Source organism: Chelon labrosus (assembly GCF_963514085.1).
Source record: "Chelon labrosus genome assembly, chromosome: 17".
NCBI lineage: Eukaryota > Metazoa > Chordata > Actinopteri > Mugiliformes > Mugilidae > Chelon > Chelon labrosus.
The window spans coordinates 11,899,914-11,925,985 of NC_140350.1; the positions used below are offsets into that span (position 1 = coordinate 11,899,914).

The 26,072-nt window shown below is 42.4% G+C and overlaps 2 protein-coding genes across 2 annotated transcripts; both read left to right on the top strand.

The window, feature by feature from the left end:
• The first annotated feature begins 1,023 nt into the window (after positions 1-1,023).
• Positions 1,024-13,244, top strand: scaf4a (SR-related CTD-associated factor 4a). The gene is made up of 19 exons (XM_084564601.1): positions 1,024-1,315; positions 3,776-3,859; positions 3,958-4,002; positions 4,092-4,253; positions 4,357-4,489; positions 4,640-4,764; positions 4,871-5,059; positions 5,148-5,233; positions 5,361-5,445; positions 6,220-6,396; positions 6,566-6,639; positions 6,793-6,983; positions 7,127-7,227; positions 7,619-7,732; positions 7,820-7,976; positions 8,548-8,675; positions 8,837-8,984; positions 9,199-9,345; positions 9,523-13,244. Exons 1-19 carry the CDS (start codon positions 1,286-1,288, stop codon positions 10,773-10,775), a joined length of 3,429 nt encoding a protein of 1,142 aa, XP_084420727.1. The 5' UTR covers positions 1,024-1,285; the 3' UTR covers positions 10,776-13,244.
• A 581-nt stretch (positions 13,245-13,825) lies between these two features.
• On the top strand, positions 13,826-17,413 carry sod1 (superoxide dismutase 1, soluble). Its single transcript, XM_084565093.1, has 5 exons — positions 13,826-13,953; positions 15,043-15,139; positions 15,243-15,312; positions 16,806-16,923; positions 17,029-17,413. The coding sequence occupies exons 1-5, from the start codon at positions 13,882-13,884 to the stop codon at positions 17,134-17,136; spliced, it is 465 nt and encodes a 154-aa protein (XP_084421219.1). The 5' UTR covers positions 13,826-13,881; the 3' UTR covers positions 17,137-17,413.
• The last annotated feature ends 8,659 nt before the right edge of the window (positions 17,414-26,072 follow it).

Sequence of the window (26,072 nt, forward strand, 5' to 3'; positions counted from 1 at the left end):
GCGTAACTCACACTGAACCTGCAATGTCTGAAATAAATAAACACACGGCGATTAATTTAAATCCATTAAATAAATAAAAAAAATCTAATAATAAAGATTGTGGTTTTTTTAGTCGGTGTCAGAGTGATGTTGATTCAGCTCTGTGGTATTTTGTGACGATGTTGTGTTACTATCCTGTTTTGTTCATTCATTGTATGGATCCCTGGAAGGAGAGAGGAGAACATCTACCCATGCAGTTAAACTTGCCTGCTGGACCATGCTTTCTAAGACGCCAAACAGACATACGGTCAAAGGTGTAAGTGCACCATCTATTGGAGTGTTTTGGTACTACATGAACATGCAGTAAGACACTAGTGAGTCCTGCAGTATTGGCAGGAAACTGATGTTGAAGTATTAAAATAAAAGCACTGATTTGATTCCTCTATGGCTGATATATTATTATATCTGACATCATAGATTAAAAATGCAGAAGGATCATATCTTCATCTTAAAAGCAAGTCAAATAAGTGTAGTGGAGATGAGAGTACAATATTTCACTCTGAATATCAGTGGAGTGGAAGTTTATTGTAGAAATAGAAATAATATAAGTATAAGAACCTCAAATTTGTGGTTACATTGCTACTGTATTTGAATAAATGTACTTGGTTATTGTGGTTACTGTTTATCATAGAATTTGAGGCAGTGATGATTATTCATTCATTCATCTTCTGTACCCGCTTAGTCCTGTTAAGGGTCGCGGGGGTCTGCTGGAGCCTATCCCAGCTGTCATCGGGCGAGAGGCAGGGGTACACCCTGGAAGAGGTCGCCAGTCCATCGCAGGGCTAACACAGAGAGACAGACAACCATTCACACGCAGTGATGATTAGATAAACCTAAAATCTCGACAAAATACTGCATTTGTTGGCTGCTGTGAAATGCACATTATAAGTTCTTTAAGATGACTGGGTAAGAAAACAATGCAGAAAATTCCCAAAACTAATGTCTGTACATCTGAGAGATGAACGAGTTCAATGGTCCCTATCTGAAAGGACCCACAGGACACTTGTACAGTCTGGTATGCATTTTCAATCTCTGCAGTACTCCGCCACCTAGTGGACAAACCCTAGAACAACAACATTGAATCCCATCATGCTTTGCTGTGCCCGCCGACCCGAAAGCTACCAATGCGAGGCTAACTGGCGTTAGCTACCGGGAGCGGACATGTTGTGCGGACCCTTCCTTGAATAAACATCGCTGCGAGAGGGGAATCGGGAATAACGGGGAAGGCCCGGAGCGTCTGGCAATCATGGACGCCGTCAACGCCTTTAACCAGGAGGTAAGCTGCACTGAGGGCTAGCCGAGACTCTGAGCTCACCGAGCTGCTGGTCATGGTGGAGGTGGTGGTGCTGCTGCTGCACCGGAGCTAACCGAGGAGGTCGGACCTGTGGGCCTGCTCGGGTAGCTAGCTAACTGGGCATCTTATACCTAACTGAGCTAGCGTGCGTTTTGTACACATGCAATGAAAGTAATGTTACTGAAACCAATGGCAGCGTTTTCTACCGCCTAGCAAGCTAATGAGGCTAATGTGCACTCGGCAGTGGTTTGAGCAGTAGCCGTTATGTTAGCTTGTGGGAGTTAGTTAGGTTTGCCAAGAGTGGTAACAATGCTACTAGCAAAGCTTTGAGCAAACATTCAACACAGGCATGTTCTGTTGTTAATGTCACAGTGCAAGTTAACCTAAACGTCCACTACTGCTTTACTAATATGCACAACTTGTGATGAATGTGTCAGCCTAAGTTAGTGTAAGGCCTGCTAGCACTGTTCATTCACAACCACAACACAGGTCAAGTCTTGTTGGTGTTGGTTGTTCCTCTTGTTCCTGCCTTTGGTATATTAAGCCCATTGATATAACAGTGGCTGCACCCACATAGTTTATTCACCAATGAGTGGCAAACTCAAATGAAAAAGTGCCCATCTTGTTCACTGCCCCCCAAAGCTCTATAACCCCATGGTTTTGGGCAGTTTCACATGATTATTGAGACATATCTTGAAAGTTTCAGTAGCTGTTTCAGTTTGACACATCGGTGGAGAAAGTAGGTGTTAGTAATGGATGCAAGTTAATGCTTTGTGGTGTAATATACACACAAGATCCAGCAGCAATCTCTCTGATCAGCGTGATCAACATTTGTGTCCATTCGAAGCTGGCAAGTGTCAAGAAAAATTAAAAACAAATACTATATTGGAACCACAAGGCCCAAAGTGGTAATTCTTAAAAGTACATTGTGATCACTGTGACCGTCGAAACAAAACTGAGTTTAAAATAGTTAGCCAGCATGGATCAAAATGGCGAAAAACATCTTCAACATGTTTTGAACCTACGGGCCGTGTCTTGTCTGCATCGTGGCCCCACATGCAAAAGAATAGAGGAAATAAATCTGACTGTGAGACCTCACGAAGTAAAAATAATTTGAAACATCGTTGGTGTTGTAATCAGGAAAACAACGTATAGTACCACTAAAAGTCAGTTGTGCGAAAATGATCCCATAGACAGTGCCCTATAATTGCACAATCTAGCCATAACAAGCAGGCGCAGGAGTACTTCAGACTTGGCGCAAGGGCGGCATTTCTTTTACAACTCAGACACCGCAAATGACATTACATAAACTCAGCATCTACAGACGGCATCAAAAAAATGAAACCGTGGTTGCTCTTTTGCACGAAGACTAGCCTTTGCTAAAGAACATGACAACTCAAATGTATATTACATTAGTTTGGCTCAGATGAGGTCCAGCATGTTTGGTTGTGGACCTGGACGCGACTGCTATAGGAAATGCGTAGTGCTGACAGTGAAGCACGGAGGTGGAAGTGGGAGGATATGGTGGTGCACAAGTGCGAAAGGCGCTGGGGAGATTGAGTTTATAGATGGCTCTGAGAATGCTTGTGTACATATCAAAATGCTGCCTGGCAAGATGTCTCAAGAAGATTAACACTAGAGGAATATTCATCTTGATAATGTTCATGAGCAAACTGACAAAACCACTGAAGAGTTTCTAAAGAAGACGGCAGTGAAAACTATGACTTAGCCAAGTATACCACATGACTTGAATCTAATAGAAAACCTTTAGGGTGTTCTAAATGGATAATTTAGTTTCTTTGAAATGGGGTTGTAAGCAGTAGGATATTATCACTGCTTTACCTTGTCGTCACACAGCCTCCAGCAAGTGGCTTGAGCCGATATATTGATCTGTTCTGTCTTCAAAGCCACAAGACTCTATTGACAAAAGCAGTAATTTTACCTCACAGGACACGGGGGGTGAGCATGTGTCCTTGTGTAACAAGTCTGTATTTTGTCTACATGGCATGAATTTTGCAGCTGCGCGTCTTGCTTTCAATCTTTCTCAGACCTGTGAAGAAGTTGAGCTCATATTTTCATTTTGCCATTCTGAGGTGTCTGCTGTACACGTGAAGGAATTACAGCGGGGAAATAAAAGTGGTAAATTATGACGGCACACTTAAATGCATTATCAGGCCTCTCAGAGTGGAACGAACCACACCGCAAGCAGTGGTCAGCCCAAGTAATTGATCAGTTTTGGAAATCACATAATCATAAAACAAGGCCAGCTTGTTAGAGTTTGGAATATCATTTAAATTTACCACTTGTTTAGCCCGTCTTATAAATGTGTGTGTCTTATGTTAGACGACATGATGTTTGACCCGTAAAATCAATGGAATAGAAATGATTATCATCACCTCTGAAATGACTCCAGCGTTGCCTTGTCTCTGTTCTCTGCTCTAGTTATTCTCTTTGATGGACTCCAAGCCCCCAATATCTCGGGCGAAGATGATCTCCATCACCAAATCAGCCATCAAAGCTATGAAAGTAAGACATTTGCCACCAGATAGTTACTTGTATATTTATTTAATCCGCGTTCGTTATGTCCAGATGATGACGTGCTCACTTGCTTTTCTCTTTCTCAGCTCTACAAACACGTGGTCCAGATTGTGGAGAAGTTTATCAAAAAGGTGAGCCAAACTTTTCAGTGTTTAGTTACTTTCTTATCGTCACCAAATATTAGTAAACTTAACTCATTTACTCGTCTTTCTCTCTGCAGTGTAAGCCTGAGTATAAGGTAGCTGGCTTGTACGTGGTGGATTCCATCGTGAGGCAGTCCAGACACCAGTTTGGACCGGACAAGGATGTGTTTGGTCCAAGGTTCACCAAAAACATTACAGGGACCTTTGAGAACCTTTGCCTTTGCCCCGTAGAGGACAGGGTAAGTACACAAAGAGATTCTGGACATTTAATTGCAATTCACGTTATCTAGAATGTTCTAGATCATATTTTCTTCCTCACGTATTTTCTTATTTTCATCGTAGAGTAAGATTGTGCGGGTGTTGAACCTGTGGCAGAAAAATGGGGTGTTCAAGATCGAGGTTATTCAGCCCCTCTTGGACATGGCGGCCGGTTCTGGCAGTGGCGCGGCCCCGTACGCGGGCGCGGACGAGCCAGGTAACGTTTGTGATGCACACAAGAAGCTGGTGATTACTGTAGAGCCACGAGCCATGATTTTGTTCAGAATTGCTTGCAGAATAATTCTAAACAATGCTGGAATTTAAAAGCATCTGCACACGCATGTTCATGCTGTGTCTCCTCTCTCAGGTTCATCTCCACCTCCAGCCAAAGAGCCAGTTACTGTGGCAACGGCAAACTCCACCATGACATCTGCTACTCTGCACAACTCTGACGCCTTTGCTGCTGTGGCACAGCTCTTCCAGGGTCAGCAGGTGCGTTTGTACTAATCCAGACCTCACCCTCATTCATTTCCTTGCGTTGTTGTCATTGCTTTCTCATGTCTTGGTGTTTAACTGCTGATTCTTGTTTCACTTTTAGCTTCAACAGATGCTCCAGAACTTTCAGCAACAGCCAGTGCAGCCTGAGACCACCACTCAGCCTTCTCTACATAACATTCAAACACACGCCCAAAATGTCTCCACTGGCTTGGGCATGGTCGCCCCACAACCTCTGCTGCCCTCCCAGCCTACCCAGCAATCACTCCAACAAAAAGCAGCCTTTGACAAGGTGACAGTCCATTTTGTTTATTTGCATGTGCCAAATACAAATTGTATTATTTGCGTATTCTCACATTCATCATTTGCCTCTTCCTTAGAAATTGCTAGACCGCTTTGACTATGATGACGAACCAGAAATTGGAGAAGAAACAAAGAAGGATGAAATCTCGTCACAGCCCTCCTTGTAAGCCCTTGATTTATTACATACACCACAGCACGTCTGTGATGCCAAGAAGTGGGAAGCTTTGATTGATTTTTAGAAATCTCATAAAAGCTGCGATGCTGACGGTGTTTTTTTTTTATCATCACAGTATGCAGCAGCCTCCAGCCTTCCCACAGCACATGGAGCACTTTAAACTGCAGATGGGCAACATGTCACAAGACCACTCACAACAGGTACAACAGAGCTACAACGTTTTTTCTTCTTGTTGAAAATGAACTCCTCTATTTAATTCTTTGGCCTTTGTTTTCCCTTTTCTATTTTCCTTGTTAAATTTCTGTTAAAGCTTCTATGTACGATGCAGTACACCAGTCAGCCACAACATTAAAACCACTGACTGGAGAAGTTAATAACATTGACCGTCTTGTGACAGTTCAATGTTCTGCTGGGAAACTTTTGGACCTGGCATTCATGTGGATGTTACTTAGACATGTACCACCCACCTAGACCAGACCAGACCAGACCAGGCACCCCCAACCCATAGCAATGACACTCCTTGATGGCAGCAGCCATCCCCAGCAGGATGCAGCCTGACACAGGCACACACACAAAAACAGTTTAGGAACAACTCAAAAAACATGAAAAACAGCACAAGGTGTTGACCTGGCCTCCAAATTCACTAGATACCAAACTGAACAAGTATCTGTAGGATGATGCCAAGGGGCCCCTCCCCTCTACCCATAGGACCCAAAGGCCCCCCACTAACAACTCTCCACCGCAGGACACCCTCAGAAGGCCCGTGTCCATTCTCTGATGAGTCACAACTGTTTTGGAGGCACAAGGGAGACCTACACAATATTAGGAAGGTGGTCATAATGTTATGCCTGATGGGTGTATGGGCTCTTTTTATATATGCGGAATCTCTTGATAAAAAAGAAGAAATTATTATCCGTTTCTGATAAATTGCCCTGTTGTAGGTGCACAGTACTTAATACAATTCTCTTTTTCAGCTTCCCGTCCCTCCTAATGGTCAGATCCAGACCTGTGGTTTATTGCCAGGGCAAAGCTTCCCAGTAACAATGCCTCCTATGGGGCATCCTCTGCCAGGACAGCCCCTCCCTGTTTCCACTGGGCTTCAGGGCTTCCCAGGGATATACCCTCCCCAGAGTGCAGCCCAGCAACAACAGGTAGACTTGACAGTAGTATAAAGAATATGTAAAATAGTAGCACCTAACAAGCTAAAAAACCTTTAGAGAGAATGTTTTTACATAATTTAATTTAATTCTGCTTGTGGTATGATACTGTGAATGCGTGTAGTATCTTAGAACAAAATATGTCTTCTCCACATCATTTCAGGATATGTCTATGGATATGGACCATTCATCCATGAGGGATGGCCGACACGTCCAAAGGTCACACTCAGGCTCAAGGTGAGCATCTAAAATGAGATATGTGGTTTCACACTGGGTTTCCATATCCAAACTAGAATTTCTTCTTTTCACTTTATTTGCGATATGTTCCCGATCGGTCGAACGTCAGTGTTTGAATGAGTTGTAATGGTGTTTTGTTTATTTACCCTCCAGATCACCAAAGCGGAGGAGGTCGCGGTCTAATTCCCGTACGCGGCGGTCCAGGCACAGGCGGTCCCGCTCGCGCTCCAGAGACCGCCGTCACCATTCGCCACACTCTCGCTCTCAGGAGCGCAGAGAGAGAGAGAAAGAGAGAGAGAGACGGCAGAAAGGCCTCCCACCACCCAAGAGCGAGACACTGAGCAGTGAGTCACTATCCGTTTGTGGTTACACTTATTTAAGTAAATCGACCTGCAAGATTGGAATAATCTATAATTTATTTTTATTTCACGTATTGCACATCAGTTCTAAATTCCTCTTCATATTACCCTTTGTCTCTCCTCTTCAGTTTGCAGTACAACTCTGTGGGTGGGCCAGTTGGACAAGAGAACACAACAACAAGACGTTGCCTGTATACTCGAAGAGTTTGGGCAGATAGAGTCCATCAATGTAAGTCGACACTCAGAGATCAGTTACATTGATCCAGCTGTGGCCTCATCCTGTAACACTGGAATTTGCATTAAATCCCCCTAAGATTTAAATTACACATTTTTTGTGTCTAGTGTTCACGATACAGCAAAATTGTCTTTTATATATTTAGTGTTTTATGTGTTAACTTAAGCTAATGTAAATCTGCTTATTTTGTTTGATATGTAAATACTGATTAAAAAAGGGTTTACACATAAAACCACACTTAATACCTAATGCTGCACATGTTTATGAAAAGATCTCGATCTCCGTTCAGTCATTACACTGAGTACAGATTGAAAATGGAAAATTAAATTTAAAACACAACCTCTTTTATTTTTTTCCTCACTGTCTGTCTCGCTATTTTCTTCAGATGATCCCTCCGCGTGGCTGTGCTTATATCGTCATGATCCATAGGCAAGATGCCTTCAGGGCTCTGCAGAAGCTTAGTAGAGGGCCGTACAAAGTAAACCAGAAAACCATCAAGGTAATGTAGGAAACAAACGGGTAGACAACACAAAACTAAACCAGTAGTTTTGTAATAGAATCAATAGCCTTTTGTTTTTCCCTCCAGATTGCCTGGGCTTTGAACAAGGGCATAAAGTCTGAGTTCAAACAGTATTGGGATGTAGAGTTGGGTGTCACCTACATACCCTGGTCCAAAATCCGAGAGGACCAGTTGGAGGAGTTGAAAGAAGGAGGAATGCTGGATGTCGACACCTTATCACCAGGTAAAAACTCTTTTGAGTATACACTCAAATTAGGACATAATATGTAATCACACACCACAGAGTCCCTGTTCACATCTGGCATTAATAAGCGTCCTGATCAAATCACAGCTGCACAGCATTAGTGACCACTTGTGATCGGGTCTCATTTTCCCGAGCTGTATTAGAATAAACCTCTATATGTTGTTTTTACCAGTAGGAAGCAGCAATGCACGTCCCATGCCCAGTCCATCAGAAATTAAAGGAGAATAAGCAATTAATAACATTACAGACTGTGATCCATTCATTGGTGTATTCCAAATCTTGCAAATTAATTTGGACGAGATGGTTTGAGTGACTGAATCTCAGTGCGTCTTGGGTGAATTCACATTTGTACTTTGCTCTGTCCACTAGTATTTAGATCTTCTTTGATGTTTGTTAATACCAAGTGTGAACAGGGCCTGTGCGAACTCTAGTTAGTCAAGTACTGAACAAGATGCCAAATGCTGAATCCTGAATTATACCTACCCGAATAAACCCTGCCATGGCTTTATTCATTTAAAATAACTTGGTATTGAAATCGGTGTCTTTCCAGAGTGGAGTGCAGTGAGGAACACTCTTGAGCACTCGGAGGAACTCACCCACAACGGCCGTTCAGACCAACAGCAGCTTGAGGAGACAAAAGTATTGCCTGTAGTGTCTTCGGCGGCTCTTCCCACACAGGTAAACAACACCTGAAATATAGTTTTAAGCTTTCAGAATAAGAAATGTCTTGATTTATCGCTGTTGGTAAAAATAAAAAGGTGTTGTCTGGTTGAGGTTTGTGGTTTGTTATTTATTCTTTGCCAGAGCTCAGTGCAGTAAATTCTTACAAATATCCTCAGGTTCCTCCAATGCAGCAGCCAATGGTGGGTTCTCTCCAGCCTCCTGTCTTTCCCGGTCCAATTGGCATGCCTCCGCCGTCCTTCCCTCCTGGTGTCCCTCCTCCTCCTTTCATCAGGCCGGGCTTTAACCCCATGCAGATGCCTCCAGGTAGGAATTCCTACAACCAGCTGTTCATGTAACAATTTCCCAGTTGGCATTTTTTTAGGAAACATTTATAAGTCTTTCTCACTTATCAAGAAAAATCCCATCACACACGTGCTGCCATGGATGCGTATTATGCTTGCACTGAATCAAAAAGGCAAATGCACTGTTTTTTTTTTTAACTGAATCTAACAAAAGTCTGTCATCCCTCTTCTTCTAGGTTTTCCTCCTCCAGGTGCCATGCCCTTAGGTCCCCCACCTGCTGCCAAAGGTGGAGTTGAGGACCCAGCTTTGGACCCAGCAGGTCTGGGCAATAGTAGAGATGACGAGGGTCCTAGCATATTTAACAACCAAATGGGACCTATGGGTCAGTTTATTTTTCTCTCTTGAGTTTTATTCAGACAGAGTGCTTTTGCCTGGCCTTCGTGGTACACAGTTCTAGGCATATTTTATTTGATGCTTTTCAAATTATTAAACTTCCTTTGAGTGTAATATGAAGCTGAGTTCAAATTAAAGCTCTATTTCGTATTTGTTTCTTCATCAGGTAACCAGGTGGGTGGTCCTCCAGGCTTACCTCCGGGCGGACCTCTAGGTGGACTTCCAGGTGGTCCTCTAGGTGGACCTCCAGGTTCACTTCCAGGGGGACCTCCTGGGGCACTTCCAGGTGGTCTTCCGGGTGGACCTCCTGGAAATATCCAACCAGCTTCTGGAGGTCTGCTAGGTGCACGCCCTGGTATAATCCCACTCCAACGTCCTCCCGCTCCCCCACCGTCACACATGCAACGTTTCCCTCCACCCCACGGTCCAAGACCACCTCACCCCAGTCTTCCCCCAATGCCCCCACAGATGATACCTAGGGGACCACACCCTCAGATGGTGCCCCATGAGCCCCCTCTGTCCAAAGGAGCCTTTGGAATGCCTCCTCCACACAATGTGAGGGCGCCTTTCCCTCATGGGCACGGCCCTCCTCCTCCACAAGGTCCTCCTCCACCTTTTATCAGGCCTGGGGTGCCTCGTGCTTTGGAGAGGCCAGAAGAAATGGACAGCAGACCATTCAGAGGAGACAGGCCTGGATTCAGAGACAGAGAGCCCGAGAGGGACAGAGACTGGGATCGAGACAGGGACAGAGAGAGGGACCGAGGCTTTGGGAGTGGAAGGCGTCCATTTGGCGACGGAGGAAGGGGAGGGGGTGGCGACAAAATGGATGGGAGGGAAAGGCTCGGAGGCTGGCAGGAAGATGGAGGCAATCAACGTGGAGGAGGATGGGAGAGAGACAGAGATCGGGACAGAGACCGAGACCGAGACCGCGACCGTGATCGAGACAGAGACCGAGACAGACGAGACTGGAGAGAGAGGCGAAGCAGCCTGGATAAAGACAGGGATCGCGGGAGAGGTGACGACGGGGAAAGGGACCGAGGCAGGGGGGAGGGAGGAGAAAGGGGAAGAGGCGAAGGAGGGAGTCGAGAAAGTGGCAGAGGAGCTGAAGGAAAAGGGGACAGGCCAAGGCGGTCAGAACGGCGAGAGAGGACCACGCGGTGGGACAAGGACGACCGATTGGCTGAACTGGAAAACATGGACAAATTTAGGACCTCTAATAGCTCAGAGCAACCTTCTGTGACTGCTGTTACCGTGGAAACCAGTAAAGAACCAGCTGTGGAAGCTTCTCATAAGGACGCAGAATCTGAACTTTTAGCTCCGCCACCAGAGGTAACTCCCGCAGGAGATCCAGCGCCCTCCGAGTCCTTACCTTCAGCTCAAAGTGAGCACACAGAAACTGAACAGGAAGCTGAATCATAGACTGTTCACTGAAAGATTAAAAAAAAAAAAAAGTTTTCCAGTTGTCTCAGCTCTTGGCAGATGATTTTGACCTAGACACAGTTTGTGAGTTGGTAATTGGACAGTTTCTGGGCAGTAGTTCATTTATTGAAAACAAACTGATCTCCCACACATGTCAGCTTCATGGGTTATGATACAAATAATAATTTGGCCTTGCATTTACTTCTCAAAACACCTGAAAATCAGTTTGGAAAAACGGCCGTAGTTCAATATTGGCAATTAACTGTAGTTTTTTTTACCTTCCTTTTAAGTTGCGAGAATGACCTTACATCTGTCCATATCTAGTTTTGTCTCTAGTTGCTTTGCACATGGAGGACACAATGACAATTTTTTTTTTTTCCCTCCATGCCGTCATCTATGGATAGCAGGAATACATAACATTGTAAATGTATCCTTTTATAAAGTAGTTTTTAAATTTGCCAAAATGTCATGTCGAACACTGAATATTGTTTCAAGCAACTCTGTGGTAATAGAGGCACCATTATATTTTCTTCATCATCTTGTCTTTTATGTTGACTCCTCATTGCAGCCAAAAAGAAACAAGATAGGACTACAGTGGCCTTAAAATCTAATCAAGTTACTTGCAGGCATTTGCACTGACAAGGGTTTGGGAGCTATTCTTCTGGACGTTGGCTTGGCTTGGTACTTTTCTCACAAAATGTCCTCACTTTTCATCCTTTGAACCACATCAGGTAGAATAAAGACAAGTATTGTCTCCACTCTACCAGACACTTGGTGCTGTAACTAAAGAGTGACATGCACTTCTATAGTTCAATACTCTGTGTCCTTAATATTCCTCTGTGAATACCTGGTTTTATGTTCTTGTATTTTTGACGTATTCCACTAGAGCTAAGACTCCTCAAAACATAGAACTCCTTAGAATCTAAAATTGATTTAAAAGATCTCTAACTCGATAGTTACTGATAAGCTGTAAAAGGTCAGTCAACACGTCATGTAATTCTAATGTTTTTACAAAGTAAAGATTATTTCACATGTTTTGATCACGCTTTACTCATCCAGATGTTACTTAATTGCAAAGATGTTTGTGTTAATTTTGTTGTTGGGTCACAAAATACTAGTCTCTTGTAGCCAGACTTAATTTTTATCAGAATGAGTCTCATAAAAATACAATTATATGCTGTGTTTCAACCCACACAGTGACAATAAATACCCCCTACACGCAATTTGATAGTAATATATCCAAGCAAAGCCACAAGATCACCACCATGGCACTCAGATGTCTATGTCGCTGTTACTCTTCTGTCCATCACCATACAAAATCTGCCCAGAGGATGTGGTTGGCCACACTGGTTCTCATCGGGCATAATGAATTCCTAATGGGGCTTCTCCAGGCCAAAATTTAGTAGCTAAGGACAAGGAAATTTCGGGATGGCTTGTAGGCAACAGAAATACAGGAGGCTGTTGCAAAGACCGAGAACATAACCTTTTACTGAGGCCAGTCAAATGTATTTGGGCTATGTAACGTGCACAAAAAGTAAGAATGGAAATGAATAATGGTGGATAAGTGTGAACTGAGTAAAGGGGATATACCCGACTCAAAAATAAAGATCCAGTTATGAAGATTTTCTCTGATATTACAGGGTTTCATCATAGTTTATGATTTTGATAACTGGCTGCAATATTTTCCAAATTGACATAATAAAAACCTAGTGCACGTGAAATGGTAGGATGTGTATACTTTAGTTTTTGCTGGTCCAAAGTTTCGCACCCCTGCCAAAATGTGTGTGATTTTATTTTTCAGTTAAATGAAGTAGAAGTTTAAAATGCATATTATAAGTTTAACATTCACATACCAAGTTTGATTTTTGAACTTTCTGTGTTTTGTTGAGGTTAACAGGCTTATTCTTTAAGCTTTACATTTGCGATGGTCTTTCCTCTATGAGTTAGGAAGGATAAGGATAATGATTTGAATCGTATATGAATTGCATTTTTTAATTTTAATCATAATGAGTTTTTGGCCACCTAGAAATACAAAATGAAATGTCTATGATAAACACAGCTTACAAGTGTCCGTTTCATTGAAGCGATACTACACCGAATATTAAATTGTTAAACTCTGACGCCCAGATTCTGCAAGTGCTTCTCTTGTTCTCAAATAACTTTACACTGAGGCAATGATGGCAATAGTAAGGTGAAGAAATGAAGAGTGTTTCTGTAAATATGCTTGTATCACTGACGATTCTAAAGGCGTCTTGGTAAATGTTGTTAATAATCTGTGGTTTGTTTTTCCCAGAGAAACAAGTTGACTCGAAAGGAGCGACTGAGGCCCTTTGCTTTAACGTTTTTAACTCCTAGTGGTTTGAATATTGACAGATGTTTCTATGATTTGTTAAAAAAGGCAAAAGACATGGACATAAAATCTTCAATATTTCAACCATAGGAAATTGTTTTTAATAAACTATTTTTGTACCAAAATCTTGCTTCATTTGTGTTCTGTTAACTGTTGATCAGGTGTAGATGGATGTGGAAGATGATGACCTTGAACACATTTTATATAAGCTGTTAAATCCCACAGGTCTAATATTTACTATCATATGCTTATAACCCTTAGAAAGTCTTGTCTGATCTTCACTAGAAAAAGTAAATGGGATCAGTGGCTCAGTGTTCATGCTATTTGTCACTAGATTTAATGATAATACTTTGTTAGATAAATTACTTGATCTGCAAATTGGATTAATACTGGATAAATCCTGTAACAACCAGCACTTTTACATGGCAGTCGTGCTTATGCAAATATAAAGCTTTTGCAATAATGTGTAAATACTAATATAGATGCCGTTTTACAAATCAACGTTGCTTGTTAGCAATGTTTTCGGACATTTTTTAATAATATAACTTGTTCAGTTGCTTGAAACGCTTGATAGGCTTCCGGTACCCATTGACCAATCAAAATGTATCTTTTTAACTGTATTTGATTCTGATTGGTTGTTTTGTAAAAAATAGGCCCGCCCACTAGCCACAGACACACATATGGTTGGTTGTCACTCTACTAGCAAGAGAGCACGCGACAGTAAGTTCGTCGAGCTGTGAAAGTGCTGCTGCGAAGATGGTGCTGAAAGCTGTTTGCGTGTTGAAAGGAGCTGGGGAGACCACTGGGACAGTTTTTTTTGAGCAGGAGGTAAGGTGTGCTACATTGTGTTAGGAGGAGAAACTGCCTAGCTGTTGTTTTAGAGAGAAATACCTGGCGAGTGAGCATGCACAGCCTCTAGGAAGCGTCGCCGCTCGAATGCTAACCTAGCTAAGCTCTTCATTCACAAGCTAGTAGTCAAGGTTTTCGGTTCAATACTAGTTCACTAGCTAACTAAATGTAACATTTCTTCGACAAGGCGTCGAACTTGTGCAGATTTGGCAAGCTCCCGCTGATTTGCATACGTTAGCTTACACAGTTTACGTTATTCAATGCAAATTGGGGGTCCCCTCTGTATGTTGCAAAACATCAGTTAGCGTAAAGTACGCACTCAGCCAAGTCTGCTGCTCGTCACTTCTTATTCAATGTAGCCTGCTTGTGTGAATGGGTAATTATCTATTTAGTGTAACAACTGAAATCAGTGCCTTGGCATTAAACGCGGTACCTTTGAACAAGGCCAGGGGTTTGTTAATGATTCAGCGTAGGACCGCCTGTTGCATAAGTTGCATGTTACGTTTCCAATGTCAGTATGTAACAATGCCAGACTGTGGTGGTTTGCAGGACAAGTGGGCCAACGCTTCTGCTTTAACATGTTTTGGTGAAAACATATTGTTGTGGGCCTGTGAAATAAGAGCAAAGGCTTGTCTAACAATTAGATTTTTTGCTGAGTCACTGCCCACCCAGGCATGTTTGGCCTGGCTGATAAGGATAACAGAGCTGGCCAGTCATGTTCCACTGAGGGTGAACCCCTGGACTGTTTTATTATACACAAAGATAAAATACTAGTATTGAAGGTCTTGTACCACATGCCCGTTAATGCATGATGACATGTCCATTTTAATGATAAAGAAATACAAAGGTGAAGTAGACACTCAGTAAAAATTGTTTTCCAGTGTTGGCATAGTATTTTAGGTACCATACTACAGAAAATATCTGCCAGGTGCAGGGCACGTGATTGGCTGGAAATGATCCTTGTTTTAGCTTCTAGTGCTTCTAGCCATCTGGTTTTGTCAGCCCCCTTTTTTTTTTTTTTTATGTCTCTGTGGTTGCCTGATGCATTGCATTTTCCTCTTCTACTAGGGCGCCTCTGCCCCTGTGAAGTTGACGGGAGAAATCAAAGGTCTTACCCCTGGTGAGCATGGCTTCCATGTCCACGCCTTTGGAGATAACACGAACGGTGAGCATCTAACAGTAGTCGTGCGATGATCTATAAGGTTTCTGAGAAATGCTTGATATTACTGTGTGTCTGAACGTTCCATGTGTGCTTTTTTTTTCGCCAGGATGCATCAGTGCAGGCCCTCACTTCAATCCCTACAACAAGAATCACGCTGGCCCCAAAGATGCAGAAAGGTGAGTCCACTCCGAGGCCCCGTCCACACGCACCAAAACGATCTTTTCCCCCCTCCGTTTTCCCTGGCATCGTTTCAAGAATATTTGCGTACCCACGGATCCGTCTCAACACGACTCAAAACACTACTTCATACTCTAGGCCTATGGGTGGCGCTGTTTCAGTTTCATAAATTCACCAAAAACGGAGAGGAAGAGGCGGAGCATGCGCATAAAGCTTGAACGCTGTTTACAAATCGGCTTTAGAAGAAACCAAACTCAAGGAGAAATTATATTTTGCCCTAGTAACCCTAATAGGCTCAATATCTTCTCCAGCAGGAACACGAGCATGTAGTCCACCATTGTTGTTGATGTTGTTATGAGACGTCTCGCGGGATATAAGAGGTGGAAGGCTGCTCGAGGGGTGTGGCGATGACATCATCGAAACGCATTTACCCGTTTTCGCGTTTTCGCCGTCCACACGAAAACTCAAGAGCTGCGTTTTGCGAATTTTTTCACCCTGGGACCAGGTTTCAGAAAAGTGCGTTTTAAGGTAATTTCAACTTGCAGGTAATGTGTTTACAGGATTCGTGTGGACGATCGGCCAAAACGATGCAAAACATCTGCGTTTAAACCAAAAAGCGCCTCCATGTGGACGGGGCCTGAGTGAAGAGAAGTATTGTTACAGGCCATATATTGTTTAGGAAACCACTGTGGTGGTTAACAGTTAATACAAATTGCTGCAAAATACCATTTAGATTTAGCATGAAATTTACATCCCTCTTAAATGCAAAATAACAATGTGCTGAATTATCTTAAACGTGAACTAACATGTTTGACAAGATCATATTTGATCAATAACTGAAAAAGCTCTGGTGTTTGTACAGCAGGGAGGGACAAAAATAAAGTTATGTAAGATTCAGTTTAGTCATGGTTACAAAGGTTTGTTTGATCACATAAGTCATATTTACTTTGATTTAGTGTCAACTCAGAGGTTTGCATAGTTTTGCATGCATTGTTTATAACTTGATACATTGTTTGGTGACGGGTGTTTTCACTAACAGATTAACATCTCACATTAGCATTGATTTGCTTTCTGTGAGTAGATTTCCGTGTTTTGTTTTGTTTTTCCTCCAGAGGATGTAACTTGGAGCACAGAGTTTTTGGGAAGCCACTTGTATTTAAAAGTGACAGCGGAGGCACAGACTGAAAATATGGTTAGAGAGAAACTGATACTAAATGTGGGAAGGATCAACAGCTGCATTAGAAAAATTCAGGGTTTCAGACCGACTGCTACTTCCTCATTATTAGTTTTAGCCCTTACTGAAACTCTGGTGATTATGAGACTAATGCAGGTTGCCATAATGTAATCTAATCTAATGTAATTACAAATCTTTTTCACATAACGATGTAAACTACCCAAATTATGTCCATTCTTTACCCATGTTTTTTTTTTTTTATATACAGGCTTCCTTCCTGTCAGTAAATTATGACTAAATCATTTTTTATGCAAACAGACACGTTGGAGACCTGGGCAATGTGACTGCAGGAGCCGATAATGTTGCCAAGCTAGACATCACAGACAAGATAATCACCCTCACGGGCCCCGACTCCATCATTGGCAGAACCATGGTGGTAAGAAAAAGTGTCATTTTGCTCACACTTAACAAAGCTTGAGAGTTAATATGGAGTACCTAAACTTTAATTCGTTGATGGAAAAACATTTGTCTTGTTTATTAGATCCACGAGAAGGCAGATGACCTTGGAAAAGGAGGAAACGAGGAGAGCCTGAAGACCGGTAATGCAGGTGGACGTCTGGCCTGTGGAGTCATTGGCATCGCCCAGTAAAGAAAACGCCAGAGTTCGAAGCACTGAAAACGCTTTTCCCCACAGCACTTAATGAGACCAACATAGCTACTTGATGTGACAGTCTGTCCTTTTTCAATTCTCTATGGCTTTCTGTCAAGAGAGTAGATGAGCCACTCTTTGCCCTGTCAGTTAGTAATGACAGTTGTATGTAAGAGTTTATATGTCTGCAGATTAATTTTGTTCCCAAAGAATTGGTAACGCACAAGTAATAACCAGAAATGTAAAAGTTACAAGATGAATAAATTGTTTATCTGAATCATGTGAGTAGTATGTCATTTAAAGTGTGTGTGGTGTGATGTTAACAGTGCAAACAAACCTGGATAAAGTTCAGCATTTCTTTGTAAAGTCAGACGTTACTGTAGTTGAATTGTATTGTAGCAGTTCTGGTTAGGGATGTGTGATAGTATGGCTTACTGACACTGAGTGTACCTGTGTTTAATCTTACTAGTTAACTGGAATATCAACTTCTTCAATGGTCTTTGCTTCCCTTACTGTGGCAAGTATTTTGAATGTTTCTGTTGCGCTAGTTGGATATGTAATGGTACAAGAACCCCCTGTTGTGAAATATGGCAGCCACTAGTGGTCTTCCTGAGATGATATTCTGTGCAGTCCAAGTGACAGACACGCCTGGTAGACGGTAAGGTAAGATAATGTTGAAAGAGGCAGTTTGTTATGGTCTGACGGTACCCTAAAGAAAAATTTTGGTTGTTGACATTAGATGCACATGGGACAACAAAGAGACATACAAGTAAATTAACCATTTTTCAAAACATCAAATATTTAGTGAACAAGTACACATTTAGAAGAAGGGAATTATAGTCTTCATTCCAGCAATAGCTTTGATCCAACTTCTCGCTGTATTAACCTCTATGTTCCTCTAGAGGGCGTTGCTACTCCTAATATCTCAAATTGCAACATTTACTACTCAGTTGCTTCATCACAGGTGGATCAGATCACATTTTATCCTCCTCTTCAAGATTAGAAAAAAAAAGCTCTCATGGGGATTTGTAAGAAGTGTAGGTGCGTGACTGAAAACATTTAGGTTGAGACTGGAATCCTGCCCTCTATTTTTCATCCATCCATTTTTAAACTGAACTGCTGAACAGTAGACACACCCCTTCCCACAGACAACCGGCGCGTGGCTGCTTAAATTGAAGACACTTGAAGCCTTTTATTTTTTTTCCTTTCACAGGAATTGTATATATTCCCACGTGTGCTCCTCTCCAGGAGAAATTAGATATTGGATGCTCTGCAGTGGAGTTAATACCTCGGGGAGCAATCCAGAGGAAGTGTTGTTTACACTTTGAATTCAAACAGAAAATGTTTAGTTTGCAAGATGTGTGAAATGATCATATATGTGACAATGCATGTGGAAATAAGTCAGTTTGTGCAAGATCGCATGGCCTTTTACTGCTCTCATCAACATTCGTGGTGGCAGAACACTGATTTAAACAGTGCAATATCTCTTGCACTCAGTTTTCAGGACAGATCTTTTACAGAATGTGTTTGGTACAATATGTTCATCACTTAATGCTGTGTGTGTGCTTTTGAACTGTGCTCGGGTAGTTATAGTGATGCCGTTTCACGCTGAGAACTCAAAGGCGGCCCAAATCTGCAAGTTGAAATGGCTGTATTAGTGTAGACAGATGCATCCGGCAGAGCAGAAAGACGGACTGACTGTAAAAGCTGGTATAAATAGCCTGGGAGTGGAGGTGATGAATAATAGAGACTGCCAATGCAGCTGACAGTGAGGTAGAGAGGGCACGACAGCAGGAGGATTCAACAAAAGCATAGAACATAGTGAAAATGCTTAGAATATCTCAAATGGAGAAAAAAAAAAAGAAGAAGGGATAATCCATGTTTGCATGGGCAAAAAAAAAAAGTTGCGCAATCAAGTATTTCGTTGGAACGCCTTTAGCTCTGATTACAGCACGCATTCACTGTGGCATTGTTTCGATAAGCTCCTGCAATGTCACAAGATTTATTTCCATCCAGTGTTGCATTCATTTTTCACCAAGATCTTGTATTGATGACGATGGGAGAGTCTGACCACTGCGCAGAGCCTTCTCCAGCAGATCCCAAAGATTCTCAATGGGGTTAAGGTCTGGACTCTGTGGTGGCCAATCCATGTGTGAAAATTATGTCTCATGCTCCCTGAACCACTCTTTCACAATTTGAGCCCAATGAAACCTGGCATTGACATCTTGGAATATGCCCGTGCCAGGGGGTATATTCAGGTAGTCAGCTGACCTCATTCTTTGGGCACACAATGTTGCTGAACCTAGACCTGACCAACTGCAGCAACCCCAGGTCATAGCACTGCCCCCACAGGCTTGTACAGTAGGCACTAGGCATGATGGGTGCATCACTTCATCTGCCTCTCTTCTTACCCTGATGCGATGGTTCCCCACTATCTTTCCAGTTTTTAACAAAGCGTTGGACATTTTTTCATCCAATTTTAGTAGTTTCTTCAATCTCTTTAGATGTTTTCTCTGCTTGATGCATGCCAATGATCTGACCCTTCTCAAACAGACTAACCTTTTTTCCACATTCACGGGATGTCTCTTTCGTCGACATAATTGTGAAAGAAATGAGAAGCTACTCATTGCATCAGTTGGGGTTAAATAACTTGCAGCAATTGTCCAACAGGAGGCTCGTACCTATTTGCTTTGTTAAATCCAGGTGGCGGCTTTGTTTTTGGCCAGGCAGTGTATGTACATTATGTGCATGAAGGCCTTTGTTAGATTGAATTTTTACATGCAACATGCAAGTTTTAACTTACATACATTACCTTTCACCTTTACAGCACAGGTTTTCAATTTCAGTGAAATCTAAGAATGCAAACCACGCAACTATACCCAAGTAATGCTAGGAGCTCGACTGTCGCTGCGTTTCAACAGCAAGTTTGCAGGTGAAAGGTGATGCTTAAGGTGTATTCTTTCTTCAGCAGCCATTGCTTCAGGGCTATACGTGTCTGAGTATCTATGCGTGTTCTTCCCAGGAATACATGTAAACCTGTCTTACAGCATTCACGGCTTTTGTTCGGTTTTGTACTCTCAGTGAATGCGTGAGTGTGAGTATGTGCAATCATATTAAAGAAGGAACGGAAGGGAAAAACGTTCCACTGTAAACTGATGCCCCACACCCACAGCTACGCAATCACGACAGGGAGGTGGTGAGGCTGCCCTGCTGGTGTTCACACAGGGATGACTCAGAGGTGGAGGTTCTTCTTTTTAACCACGTTACGTAAGTGCACTTTACTGGCATGTGTGTTTGAGTGTTTTTGTCTATGTGACTCTGTGAGTAGGTGTATTTAATGAGTGGTCACTGTGTGTTTTTTTTTGTTTTATTCTCTTTAAACCAGCTCTGCACTCTGAAGCACTGCTGACAAGAACCAGTGCGGACACATTTCTGAGACAGTTTTCCCCCCCTGGGCTGCAGTAATAAATATATGGCCTAGCACTCCAGCTCAACACTCTGGACAGGCTTTTACTTGTTTAACAGTTGCATGAAGTACGCAGAGCACAGATGAGCTTAAACATTATGATCCCCACTGCCTGAGATGCAGTGCAGGCAAGAAGACTCATCTGGCTCATCTGTATGTTCCTACCCCGTCCTCAGTCTGTGTATGTACATTTTTCTTCTTTCCTGTTTGTCGGTCGGTTGATCCTAATGGATATTATTCAGGAAGTATGTCTCATCAGTTCAGGCTTGGAATTAAATTGCCACCACCGGAGACATATTATTGACCAAAGGTTGCGTGATTTATGACTCAAATGCCATACAGCATGCACACAGGTGCATGTTTGCAACCTATTCTGCTCTCAAGCCTGAATGCCCCCATTGAGGTATCGGTAGTCACTCCCCTGTGACCTTCCTCTATTCTCTGGGGGTGAAAGTTCACCTTCCGGTACACCTTCTACCACTGACATTGTGGGGGATATTTTAGAGGCTAGGAGCCATAGGTCAGGGGGTGAAATGCCATAAATGGTGCCCAACCTATGAGACATGGTTGGGTGGTAGACAGACTAATTACAAGGCCCCTGTGACCTAACCTTTGACCCCCGAGCTGTGTGTCATGGGATCATGTGAGCGGAGCCCCTGAACGCTGAACACTTCCTTAGGCTTTTCTCTCTTTCTGTGGATATAATTTTATGCTCTCCACCTCTAAGTAGATAGAGATTGTCACACATGTTTCTGCATTACACGGATGAAAATGGTTCAGACACGGCAGCAGGTTGTAGGACAGGGCAACACCGTGTTCAGTCTGCTTAGAAGTGACTCCGGAGGGATTCAAAGGCCTATTTAACACATTGCAACCCTTTTCTCATCCATGGTCAAACAGCAGTCTAGGGGTTTGACCTTTGAACTCGGTGAGCCGCCAGCCCCGCACGACCATAACTCTCACCTCTATTCAAGAAGGTGCTTATTATTCTTTCTAGGATCTCCAACTCTGTTCGCTGGATTTGAAAGGCAAGGGACACCGACATGATTGGATATTTGGCAGCTGAGCGCACTTCCAGATGCTGACCTTGCATGAGATTCCACAGATGCTTCTGTGTCTCACTTCTGAATGGTCAGTGGTAGGAATATCACGCACCATTACCAACCAAATTACATATTTTGCAGACGAACAAACAATATTTGTGTATTATGCCTTTTCAGTGCCATATCTCTAGGGACTTTATGCCGTATTATACAGCGTGAGCTTTCTACCTCTACATGACACCTATACACAACATCATGATCAAGGCTTGATAATCCTGCAATATTTTAAGGTCTGGGCAGTTGAACGGATGAGCAATGTTGTTACCTGAAATGAAAATGAAATGCCAGTTGAAACAATACTCACATCAGCCAGCTATAATGTATATTTGTGTCTGACATCGTTTACCATGGCTGCAGTCTTAGCTCAATGTGTTAGCTTGCCAAAATTTCATTAATGGCACAAAATACAACGTACATCTGAGCCTGATGAGAGGCCACTAGTTCACACGACTTTTCTATGAAAGCGTGTGGGAAATAATCCAGCGATACTCGTGCTCATCTGCATGTTTTATACATATAAATCGAATGAAATGAGTTTGGAATTGTAGCCTTCCCTCCTCTCCCCCCACCCCCCTTTTGTTCCCTGGAGTACACCCATGCAGATTTCTCCCCTGCAGACAGACTCTGGATTCAGTTATGTAAATTCTTACCCTATTCTACTGTTATCTAAGCAAATATTTAGCTGGTAGTTACAGAAACAGGAAGCGCTGAGCAAGATGAGGAGAATAAGCCAGTTGTCAAACACTGTCAGCTAAAATGGTGAGCAGGAAAAGGTGTTTCACTGTCCAGAGCTACTTTCTGTTCAGAGTTCTGATCGGAGTGAGAGATTAGTCTTTACTCACACATGCAGAAGCTGAGTCTCGAAAGCTCCCAGTGCGCACTGGTGCACTTGTGTGTGTATTGAGTCTTTCCATTTACTCTCATACTGTATGTGCATGTGAGATGTGCTGCACAGGTGTGAAGTGCTCTGCAGTTCCCAGCAGAATAGAGACCACTACACACTTTTGTCAGGGAGAGAGGGAAAAGGCTGGAGAGAAGGAGGGAACAGAGGAATGGGAAAGGGTCAATGAGTCTTCTCGCAGAGACTTAAAACTACATTGTCCACAGCCAGACTAGAGCTGCTTCCCTCACAGGCCTTTTTCTTCTGCTCTTTCCTTCTCCTTTCTGGCTATTACAGATAATAGAGCGCGCCTCGGCTCTGACCCCGTCGCTCTTTGAGATGAAGGAGGAAATTACTGTGCTAATATGCGCATATTTTGCATTCTTTTGAAATACCCAACTTGAAATTATACCCTTCACCCCATGTTTTGCTTAATTATTCATCTACTCGTGAAACGTTTTTGGAAAGTAAAGTATGTTCAGGGATTCGAACCGCGTGAAGACTAGGGTTTCATCCGCTGGGCTGACCGTTTTCTCAGTCATCGGAAATAAAGTCCCCGAACATTAGTGGACGTGGTCAGCTTTCTTGTTACGTACGAACAACTGTTGAAAATCTAAATGTATTTTAGTTGATGTACAACTAGACATTTCAGCTCTAGAGAAGACACGTTTAGACCAGGAACTAACTCTTTTTCTCCTAAGGACTAATCTCATTAGATGTTATTTCTTTTCCCAATTCTAAACCACAAACGTGATACGACTGTGGCACATAGCGACTACACTCACTTGCCGGTTCATTAGGTACACTGCTGAAAGCAAACTGCACAAAATTTTAGCTCCGTGACTGTTAAAATGTTCAGTTTATGTTGAAACACTGTAAGAAAGGCGGTTAATCAACTGTGTGATTACTGGTGTTAAACTGTATTGTTGTTATTAGCCCTGTTTAGCCTTGCCTGCTAACTAAAATAGAGTTGTGAAAATAATAGAAACATGTATCATTACCATTCAATGGTACTACAAACCACAGGCTCCAAAATGAAAACACACGTCAATCAACCGCTCTCTCGGTTATTTTAAACAAATGCTGAGTAGATTCAGTGCAGGACTGTTGTATTTGAATGTTTTCACTAGTGTGCCTAATGAACTGGCAAGCGATTGAGCAAGAGCGCTTGACCTCTGCCGTGCACCAAGCTTTAATCGAGGGTGACTATTTAAAATTAGCCAAATATCCTCCACTTTGGGTACAACACTATAAGCAGGTACATGTTCTTATTACACCAATTTGTGTAAGTAAGTAATAAAATGGTATTGTTATGTTTAATATGTAGTTTCCTGTTAACCTACTCCTTGAGCGTGGTGACTATTACTCACTGCCGGCCCTATGTGTGTGTGACGGTAAAAATGTGCTCCTGCTGGCGTTTAAAGTTATCGTATTAATTACTTGTGGCGCCCCCGGCCTTGTTAGTCCTGGACAGCAATTAACCTGCCTTAATTAGACTCGTGTTGCCGAAGGAGGCGAGACAACAACACCTGCAATTACAGAGAGGAGGTTAGAGTGATTATTCTGCTGTGTGCGGCACTGTGCAGCTAGTAATAACCCCTGCATTGGTATCTATTTGTAGCCACCAGCAAAAGAAATAAAATAAAAAAATAATAAAATTTCCTCTGATCAGCTGGCTGTGCCATACTTCCTCTGGGAACTGATGTTGACCTTTCTCAGGTGAGAATTTGTTTCTTCTGTATTACACCAGGTAGTCTAAATGCTTGTAAATCCAGTTTCCTTCCAACTGCAGGCACTATCTTTACAGCACCTTTGGTCTACATGCACTTATACTCTATTATCTACGTAATCTCTATAATTATTTCTTTTGTCTATTACTGTTTTCACAATGTACCGGTTGCTTGTTCCAACTCGTTCATCAGCAGGTTAAGATTAAAATTAGACCGTCATTAGGGTGAAAGTTAAACGTAAGCCTGTGTGGTTAGTCTTGAACACTTTATGACGCATGGATGCACCAACAGGATCAGCAGCTGCTCTTTAACCGTGACCGTGACGCTGTTATCTTGCTGAAGTTGCGCTCCAAACTTTTTGCTCGGTTAGTCAGTTGAAAACAGCAAGAAGGGGAGAGGTCACGATGAGGGCAGTTTGTCACTTTTCCCCTGAATGTACTCATCAGTACTTGACAGTACCATAACAAGAGCCACAAAACAGCTGGAGTTAATGAGATGGGGGGAACGGCCTCTTCTGCTTCACCTCACCCATCCAAAGGTCAGCTTCCATTCTTGTCACATGACTGAGAGCAATGGATACCTATGTGTGTTTGTGTGTGTGTGTGTGTGTGTGTGTAGAGAGAGGTCTTCTCTGCTTTTATGACTGTGTCTAATTGAGACGTATGACCAGTGTTTTCCGTTTAAATCCACTTTCTGAAATCAATTCCCTAATCCACTTATTCATTATCTGATTGAATGCCACAGTAATCACAGAAAAAAAAAGATAATTTGACAAATGCAAACCCTCAGATCTACAGTTCAATGTCTGATAGAATCAGTAACGAAACAATAAATTGCAAATTATAGAACCCAGAAAAAACAATGCATTAACTAATGTAAGCCTTATTTGGGAAGAAAATGCGTATGGTGGTAAATGTCAAGAGGCAAATGATTTTTCATCCCGTATTGTGGCATACATTAAACACATATAATGTAATTACACGTCAATTTAAAGGACAGTTTTGGAAGTCAGGAAAGTTGCAGTTTGTTGTAAATACAGTAAAATATCATTTTGTTTTTTTCTAGTAAACACTCTATATCTTGTCTCAATTTTCACCATGAACACCAACGTAGTCTTCTCCTTGATGCATTTGAAATTCTCTGCCTGTCTATCTGTCAAAGCCTGTACAGAGATAAAGTTCTTATGTCATTTGCATGACTTTTGGGGGTGTAGTCTTTCTTCTGGCATATCTTCGTACTCACTTCAACAGTGTGATACTTCAACAATTTTATGATAAACTATGACTTTCTTGACTTACGACAATGTCTTTTAAATTGCCAATCCTATGTGTAATTCATGCACAATTAAAAAATGATCAAAAAATATTTGTTTTCTCAACACTGACTACACCGTTCACTCATAACATTATGACCACCTTCCTAATATTGTGTAGGTCTCCCTTGTGCCTCTAAAACAGTTGTGACTTATCAGAGACTGGACATGGGCCTTCTGAGGGTGTCCTGTGGTGCCTGGCAACAGAATGTTGTTAGTGGGGGCCTTTGGGTCCTATGGGTTGAGGGGAGTGGCCTCTGTAGATCATCCCACAGATACTTGATCAGTTTGGGATCTAGTGAATTTGGAGGCCAGGTCAACACCTTGTGCTGTTCTTCATGTTTTTTTTAGTTGTTCCTAAACTGTTTTTGTGTGTGTGGACTAAATCAGCATTTATCCAAGACTGAGAAGGGCACTGATATTTTTTGTTTGTTTATTTCAAATG

Bases quoted from the DNA above. Each gene is read 5' to 3' on its own strand.
- scaf4a (XM_084564601.1), top strand. From the start codon at position 1,286: ATGGACGCCGTCAACGCCTTTAACCAGGAG. The intron at 4,490-4,639 runs GTAACGTTTGTG...CTCCTCTCTCAG, and splicing joins CGCGGGCGCGGACGAGCCAG to GTTCATCTCCACCTCCAGCC. The intron at 6,397-6,565 runs GTAGACTTGACA...ACATCATTTCAG, and splicing joins GTGCAGCCCAGCAACAACAG to GATATGTCTATGGATATGGA.
- sod1 (XM_084565093.1), top strand. From the start codon at position 13,882: ATGGTGCTGAAAGCTGTTTGCGTGTTGAAAGGAGCTGGGGAGACCACT. The intron at 15,313-16,805 runs GTGAGTCCACTC...TTATGCAAACAG, and splicing joins GGCCCCAAAGATGCAGAAAG to ACACGTTGGAGACCTGGGCA. The intron at 16,924-17,028 runs GTAAGAAAAAGT...CTTGTTTATTAG, and splicing joins TCATTGGCAGAACCATGGTG to ATCCACGAGAAGGCAGATGA.